The 8669-nt window shown below is 64.5% G+C and overlaps 1 protein-coding gene across 1 annotated transcript; it reads right to left on the bottom strand.

The window, feature by feature from the left end:
* Positions 1–2306: 2306 nt before the first annotated feature.
* EMIHUDRAFT_242325 (hypothetical protein) lies at positions 2307–3056 on the bottom strand (the record flags this gene model as incomplete). The annotated part of the gene is made up of 2 exons (XM_005772536.1): positions 2307–2778; positions 2968–3056. The coding sequence occupies 2 exons, from the start codon at positions 3054–3056 to the stop codon at positions 2307–2309; spliced, it is 561 nt and encodes a 186-aa protein (XP_005772593.1).
* Positions 3057–8669: the final 5613 nt, after the last annotated feature.

Raw genomic sequence — 8669 nt, 5'->3', positions numbered from 1 at the left:
CCGGACACGAGCATGGCATCTCGCTCCATCTCGCTCCATTTCGCTCCATCTCGCTCCATCTCGCTCCATCTCGCTCCATCTCGCGGCATCTCGCGGCATCTCGCGGCATCTCGCGGCATCTCGCGGCATCTCGCGGCATCTCGCGGCGCCTCGAGCGCCCGATCCCTCCCGCCTCCGCCCTCCTCGTCTTGCGGCGACGCCAAGTCAACCGCCGTGTGCCAGTCGTCGTCGTCTAATGATCATAATTCATGAGACTGATTACTCTGTCGCCGTGTCTGAGGTGCCAGCCCGCCGCGGTGCAGAGAGGGGGGGGGGGGGGAGAGAGAGAGAGAGAGAGAGAGAGAGAGAGAGAGAGAGAGAGGGGGGGGGGGGGGGGGGGGAGGGGGGGGGACCGGGGGGGGGGGGGGCAGGGAACCTTTTCCCCAAAAGGGGGCGATTTTCGGGAGCAGTTTTTTTTTTTCCCAAAAGGGGTTGGGGGGGCGGGGGGGCCCTCTCCTTTTTCCCGGGGGGGGGGGGGGGAAGCAAAGCCAAGCCGGGGGAGGAAAAACCCCCCCCCACCCTTTTGTTTAGTTTTTACCGAGGGGGGGGTCGGGTAAATTAAATTCCAAGGGGCCCCGGCTTTTTTTTTTAAAAAAGAAACCGTTTTTCCGGGGGGGCCCCCTACTTTTGGCCCCCCCCCCTCCCCCGGGGGGAATAAAAGAACCCCCCGGGGGCCCCCCCCCATATCTCGCACAGAGCAAGGTCAGGAGACACGCGCCAGCCCCCGCCACGGCGAGCACGGCGTCGAGGAGCGCCTAATCTCGCCCACAGTCTCAGCTTGACCTCAGCGCTCTCGCCGGCGAGTCTGAACGATGTCGGGCAGCGCACCACTTCGGCGGAGTCGCCAAATCGTCGCCAAGAGCTTCCATTGCCGCGGAAGAAGATCTTTGCGAGGGGCGTGAGCCACGAGGCGCCCGAGTCCTCCTCCTCCTCCTCCCCCCCCCCCTCCTCCTCCTCCTCCCTCTCCGCCTCCTCGTCCCTCTCGAAAGCCGTGAGGCTGTCGCCGCTGAGGTCATCTTCCCTGGCCACGCGCGAGGAGGCGTCGGCAGGCGGAGGGTGTGTGTGTAGTGGATGCGGCGGAGGTGGTGTCCCTCGGTGAGGGGAGGAAGTATCTCTTGTCTCGGAAGTGTCGCGGCGCGCCGTCCGAGCTGGTCGAGCTTCGTCTTGTACCGGTCGTCCTTGCCCCCCGCCTCGGCATCGCTGACGGCACTCGCAGGTGGCCCATCCCACCCGTCGACCACGCTCTCAAGGGGCTGCGCTTGCCCAGCGGGCAGCGGAGGGGCGGGTGGCCAGCTGGAGATCTGGGCGCGGGCCGGAGGCAGCGGCTGCGGAGACGGCGGGGGCGGAGGAGGAGGACTCGGTGGAGGCGCAGGGGCAGGCGACCCGGGTGGCACCGGGGGTGACGGCGGGGGCAAAGACGGCGGTGCAGGGGGCGGCGGTGCTGGGTGAGGACACTCCGGGAAATTCCCGAAGCCGCAGAACCTGCACAGCTCGAAGCCGCCCGCAGCGCAGCCGGCACCGCCGCTTCCGCTTCCGCAAGACGGGTCATAAAAGCAAGGCTCTTGTGGCCCGGAGCACACGGCGCTTGCCACAAATCCGCAGGGCACTTTCGCGGTCGCCATATATGGAAAGGCTCAGCCTCGCGACCACGCCCGACCCCACCACCTCGAGGACCACTGAGACTGTAACTACCCTGTACTCTGGCGTGCGCACGGCGAGCAAACGGCGTCTAGTTGGAAAATGCTCACTCACGGCGCTCGAGGGGCGGCGAGAGCCGAGGGTCGCGCAGCACGAGTGTCCGGAGACACTCGAGCGCGGAGAGACAGTGTGTCACCGCCCGTACGTGCGCGACGGTCCGAGAAAGTACGGGCGGTGCAGGGTGAGTTGACCAGGGGTTAGACACGTGTTGTGTCATCAACAGAGAGAAGGATTTGACCTCAGGGCCGAGGTTCGCCGAGCGCGGCGCAGTCGGGGGAAGCCGCCACCGAGCACACCGACGAGCGCAGACCGCACACGCGCACAGAGCGCTGGTCGGAGATACGGATTCACTCGCGCCGCGGGGGGGACACGACCCATAGTCGTGCTCGCGGCCCGTGGCTGCCGTGTTCCCCCGTCTTAGCGGCGAGGCGCGCGCCCCCGGCGCGGGACCGTCTGTCGGTGTCGCGAAGTGGGTCGCGTCCCCTGATATTGCCGTCAATACAGCATCCACACCCTCTACTCACACAACTTTTAATATGAACCTCGCCGTCGAGCTGGTACCTCAAAAGTCACCACCCCACCTCTCGCAAGTGCGCCATCCGCTTGGGCGAGAGCGCCTCCTTCGCCTGCGCCGCGCGCATCGCCTCGCTCCACCGCGCGAGCTCGTGGCCGTCGCCGAGCACCGCGCCCACGTCGCTGTGGCCGTGCACCGCGTGGAACGCTCGCAGCTCGCGGAAGCTGCTCATCCAGGCCGACCCGCAGCTGCGCGAGCTCTGCCACACGAACCCGATCTGATCGAGCTCGGCGACGCGGGCCGCGCCCAGCTCGGAGCGGCAGCGCCGCACCGCCGCCACCCAGCCGCCAAGGGCCGGGTCGCGCTGGTACTTTTTCTTCACGTCGCAATCGCCGTGCTCGTCGCGATACGCCGCAAGCCGCGCAAGCATGCCGGCCCAGTCCGCCCTCGTCGGGTCATCCACGTCCGAGGGCGCCACCCACGAGAAGCAGAGCAGGTCGAGTGCGTCGACGCGCGCCGCGGCGAGCCTGAGGCATCAGCGCACCGGAGTCAGCGCGGGGCACCGTGCAGTGTACTCAGAGCACCGCGTGAACACACCGGCCTGTGCTCAGCATCTAGAGGCGGCAAGCCTGCTCTAGGAAGTGTCCAGGAAGTGTCTGAAGTGTCTAGAGGCGGCAAGCCTGCCGGCGTCGCGCAGCTGCCGCTGCACCTTGCACCAACGGCCGAGGTCGCCGTCCACGTCTGGCCCCAGCGGCGCGTCGGCGTTGCCCCAGTCCTCCTTGTACCGAGCCAGCCGCGCGCGCATCGCCTGATTGATGAGCGTTCTTGATTGATTAATCAACTGATTGGGATCGAGCCAACGCCCGCGCGCGCAGCCTCCCAAGCCAAGTCACTGACCTCCGTCGCCCGTTCGGCGAACGCCTCCCGCCTCGCCAACCGCTCTGCCACCGCCCTCTCCCCCTCCTCACGCAGCGACGCCACCCTGGCCGCCGCCTCCGCCTCCGCCTCCGCCGTTGTCTCGCTCCGTGGCGTGCAGACGTGGGCGAGACCCGAGCCGCGGAGGAGGAGGACGGGCACATCCCAAAAGATCGGCGACGCGGCTGCCGCCATCCACTCGGACACCTAGTTGCACCGACCGCTGTTGCGGTCTTCGCGTTCCTCCCTTCTGCCGCCCTCTCCGCTCCGCACACCTGTTGATGAATCAGCGACATGCATGATTCCCGGCTGCTGGGAGGAGGGGCGGGTCCGCCACACTCTCCCAGACCGGAGTGCGGCCGCTCTCGCGCGAAGCGGCGTGCGCATTCTTGCCGCCGCCCTCCCGCCACGCCGCCCACGCCGCCTCGCGCGCCCATAGGGTGGCGGTCGCATAAGTGAAGCCGCCCGCCTAGAGAATGAGTCTCGAGTGTGCCGAGTACAGACTGCGGACGAGGCGAGTGCCGCTGAGTCCGGCGGAGCACGTGTCTGTCTCGAACGACATCAGAGGTGCGGGTCCCCGGTCGTCGGGTGTCTGAGGGGTGTCCGAGGGGTGTCCGAGGGGTGTCCGAGGGGTGCCCGCCTGGCCGGCGGCGGGCGGCGAGGCGCGGCGCAGGAGCGAGAAGCCGACGAATCCCGGCTGTCCGGCCAGCTTCGACTCGCGTGTCGCCCACCGCTGCTCGAAGAGGCGGCGCGACGCCTCGTCGGGCTTCACCACGAACCGGTTCATCGCAAGAAAGGCGGGCTCTCCTGGGGACGGGTAGAGGTCGGGGTCGGGGGTCAGGGACCACGGCGAGGGTTGAGCACCACGAGCCGCAAAAACATGCATATGCACGCCTGGCTGCATCTCCGGCCTGCCAGCCGGGCGCTGCACCATGGTCGCGTCCCAGGGCTGCTCGTCCGACGCGAGGACTTCACCGTCATAAACGTCACTCACCGACAGGAGCATGTAGTCTGGCGTACCGGGCGGGTAGTTGGCGTACAGCTTACCGTACATCGAAATGTCATCCCTGCGTCGCACCAGCAGGGCCGCCCGTTTTTTGCCGAGACTCATCTCTGCCGCCACCTGCGCCTCAAACTCGCGGCGCTCGAGAGGGTCGACGCAAAAGGGCTTCAAGCGAACCGAACGGTCTGCCATCGCTTTGGGTGGCAGGTTTCCGCCCGCGGACGTTGAGGCGAAGATCATACGGTATGTTGTGCCGGCAGCCGACGCCACTGGGAGAGGAGCCCAAGTGCAAAAGAATTGGTAGATCAGGTACTCTTTTGCCCTCAATGCAAATGAGCTCCTCTCCCCCACTGGGAGGACAAACGGCAACAATTGGCATGACCACGCCAAGGCCCAGCCGCACCGTGAATAATTTTATCAGCAAAAGAGAATTCACTTAGGGGCTCCAAGAGACTCCGAAAGGGACCGACTACCCGTGCGAAGCAAAAGAAATTGAAGTCGAGAAAGACCCGTCGAGCGCTCAGCAGCTCTTCAGCTCCCTTGGCCGAGCTCCATCATCTCTTCCGCACCTCACGAGCCGCACCAACTCTGACGCGTTGCCCTTCCTGGCGTGGAAGGCGCGCCTGGAGAACTTCTGGTTCTGCCGCGTGTAGTCCGGCTCGAACGGGCACCGCCTGATGCCGCACAGGTGCGCCCACTTGCCGCAGCACACGATGGGCTCGGGCAGCCGCGCAAACGGGCACTGCGACGCCATAGCCTCGAAGCGAGGCTCAAAGTAGCCGAGGTAGACACCGGAGGCGTCCGGTGCGAGCGGCTTGCTGAGCAGCGCTGATGCGGAGAAGGATTCGCCGGTGACACGATCGGCGCGCAGCACCCTCTCCGCCTCGCCGGTTGAGTTGTATGGCTGAAGCACATCGCAAAAGCCCACCGGGTCTGCGTAGTAATGTCCGAGTGGCTTCGACTTGTGGCACGGCCCGCCGAGCGGGTCGCGCTGACAGCCGGTTCGAATGCGCTCAAACACCTTCCGCGTGAGCCCGATTCGCACGCCTGCCTCAAACCGGACGTTCCGCGTGAGGTTCAGAGTGTCATGCACGTGCAGAGGCCAGACGAAGTGGGACCACGCTGGAAGACTTAGCTGCCGCAGCCGGCGCAACACCCACCGCCAGTCCTCCGAGATGCGGCCAAAGCTAGCAATCACCGCGGGTGGTGCCGCTATCCACCAGTCGTTGGCGAACATGTAAGGGTTTGAGGGCAGCAGCGGCTTTGCCTGCCACTGGTGTTGATGGATCTCCGGCGTGCAGTGGCCAAGCAGTCGCCCTGTATACTGCCGTCCCTTGCGATAGTTGGTGCAAGCGCCAGTTGTTGCGTTGCACGCCCCCGCGCCGCACCGGCCGAGCACGAGGGCTTTCTCGGACGGCGACACAGCGTCGCGCACGCAGCAGCTCTCCGAGATGGTGATGTGCCCGCGACGCAGCCTCGCGAGCGCGACGGGAGCGCCCACAAAGGCGTCCCAGCGCAGCGCAAAGGTGAGCGCATAAGGATACCCCCGTGCACGCTCTCTGGCGAGCACCAGCTCCGCAGCTCGCCCGAGCGAGAGCGCCTGCGAGCGGGCTTTGTCGGCAAAAACGGGCGGATCGTGCCTGCTGCCAAGCAGGTGCGTGCCGTAGAGGGTCGCAACCACACCCGAGAGCTCTGGGTTCCAAGAGTGCGCGAAGACGTCAACGCCTGCCCGTGCATTGGCCCGCACGATGTACTCGAGGTGCGAAGCCGCTGTGAAGTGCAGCAGCCGGCCGCTGCCACGGAGGTTGAGCCACAGGGCCGCGGACGGCGCCTGCTCGAGCGTGCCGACGAGGCCGTGCAGAACCAGCGCATATTCGGAGCGGCGGTCTGACATATTTCGCGTTGTCGCTGTAGCCCGGAATTCATTTTAAATAGCCGCAGGCCCCGGCGGAGTGTACGGCTCTATAATGAAACTCCCCACCCCCCACACCATTGGGCAGATGGGCACAGGACTAGTAGCCTGCGGGCCACCTTCACGTAAAAGCACAACGCCGGGAGAAAGAAAGAAAATCCAGAAGCAAACGAGGGATGGGAGGAGGACAGGGTCCCCAGCTCCAGAAAGAAAAAGAAAGAAAACGGACAACCCAGGGGAGGGTGGATGGGAGGACGGCACGCCGCCACCACACAGGGATTTTAAGGAGAGGGGTGTGGTGCGCTAGCCGTCGCCCACCCTCCAGAAAGAAAGAAAGAAAGAAAACAGACAAACCCAGACGAGGGATGGGGGAGGAGGACAGGGTCCCCACCTGCACGAGCAGGATTTTGGAAGGACGATCAGGGGGACAGGTGGGGCTCACCTGCTCCTGACAAGGGACACGACAGGTTCGCAGCGCGGTGCACGGTGGGCTCCCAACTCCACTGGCGGTCTCATCTCAGTCTAGTGACCTGCCTCCAGCTTCCCGCTGGCAGTCTCTCACTACCACAGGCACACTGACACAGGGGTGGCAGGGGCGGCGGCAGGAGTCACCCACATTACTATGCGGGCCTCACTAGAGGTGCGTCCTGTGTCGTGTCCTCGCCCTTGATGTCTTGCGGGGGAAGGGGAATGGGCTGTGTCCACCCTCCACGAGCAGGATTTTGTTGCCACCGTTTTTTACACCTCGGATTTTTCGCGGGATAAATTTCAAATTACCCGGTTTTTGAGATTCGCCTCGCAGATTACCCGACGAACGATATTTTCCTGCTTACCGCGATTTCCGTCAAACCAGTTTACCCAGTCTCCCACAATTCGTGTTTCAGCTTACCCGGTCGCTAAAATTTGTCATGTCAGATTACCCGGTCGGCCAAATTTCTCGTCCAGATTACCCGGCAACGATATTTTCCTGCTCAGCAGCAATTTCATCCAAAAACTGAGAACCAGTTTACCCAGTCTCCCACAATTCACGTTTCAGCTTACCCGGCCGCTAACTTTTCTCATGTCAGATTACCCGGTCGGCCAAATTTCTCGTCCAGATTACCCGGCGGCTAACTTTTCTCTTTGAGATTACCCGGGGGCGCGCAAATTTCTCGTTTATAGCTTACCCGGACGCGAGCGTGCACCTCGTCCAGAGAGCGAGCACCTGCGGCACTTGGTCCTAAGGGGTCCCGTACCATGCGGAATCGACCCTATCCGGTGCTCAAGTGCTCAAGGAGAGCTCCCACTCGGAATCCCCGGCCTCGTTTGCTTGAATGACGCAGTCGTGAATCCCAAACGGTTTCAGATTACCCGGCGCATCCCACTACCGGGTGATCTGGAAAAAGAAATTTCACCTTCCGGGTAACCTGGAAACGACATTTCGCCGTGTTGGGTAACCTGGAAACGACATTTTGCCGCACCGGGTGATCTGAAACCGCTCACGCCGGGTGATCTGGAAAACGCCGGGTGATCTGCGAGGCGAAGCTCAAAACCGGGTGAACTGGAAAAAGAAATTTCGTGACCGGGTAACCTGGAAACGACATTTCGCCGTGTTGGGTAATCTGGAAACGACATTTCGCCGTGTTGGGTGATCTGCGAGGCAAAACCTCGCAGACGCCGGGTGATCTGAAAAACGCCGGGTGATCTGCGAGGCGAATCTCAAAAACCGGGTAATCTGAAATTTATCCTTTTTCGCGGCCATTTCCCCTCTCGCGGCCATTTCCCCTCGAGAGCTGCGAGAGCGCACTGCGAGAGCCACGAAACGGCTTATAGGCACACATGTGTTCCCTCTGCCTCGTGCTCGCCGCGGGCTGGAGCGGCAACCGGCTCGCGCCGTGCCGCGCCGTGCCGCGCGCCGCGCCGCCTCGTAGCGCCCTGCCCCATGAAGCCGTCGCTGCCGTTTCCGAAGACCCCGACGCTGTCCGGGAGGGCGATTGGACGCAGCTCGCCACCTACCTCGAGACGGCGGTGTACAAGGTCCGCGAGCTCGACGCAGGGCTCGGGCCGGCGGCTGGCTTCGACGCGCTGGCACGCTTCAACGAGCTGGAGACCGCGTCCGGGCAACGGCTTCCAAACGAAGCCTGGGAAAATCGGGGGTCCCGACGCCTCGAGCGCGCCCTGCTCGGCGACGCTGCGGAGCCGGCAAGCTCCTGCCGTGAGCTGGCGGGAACGCTGCTCGCGTCGCTCGAGGGGCTTCAGTCGCGAGTCGAGTCGCAGCAGGCCGCCAGCGCCGAGGAGTCGCGCCGCAGCGAGGCAGCGCTGCGCGATGAGTCGGACCTTCGCGCGGCGGCGGAGGCGGCGCTGGCGCAGTCGGAGAGCCTCTTGGCGAGCAGCCGCGAGGAGCTCTGCGAGTGCCAGGCCGAGGCTGCGAGGCAGGTGGGCGCGCTGGGCGACGCGCTCGAGGCGTCGCAGGACGAACTCGCGCGCAGAGAGGCGGCGCTTTCGCAAGCAGCGGACGAGGCCGCCGCCGCTCGCAATAGAGAGGGCGCTGGACCCTTCCTCTGATCTTTTTCTCTACCTTTCCGCAGGCGTCCGCTGCGGTCAAGGCG

This window comes from Emiliania huxleyi (assembly GCF_000372725.1).
Source record: "Emiliania huxleyi CCMP1516 unplaced genomic scaffold EMIHUscaffold_357, whole genome shotgun sequence".
NCBI classification, from domain to species: Eukaryota; Haptophyta; order Isochrysidales; family Noelaerhabdaceae; genus Emiliania; species Emiliania huxleyi.
This window is presented reverse-complemented; position numbering and strand designations above follow the sequence as displayed.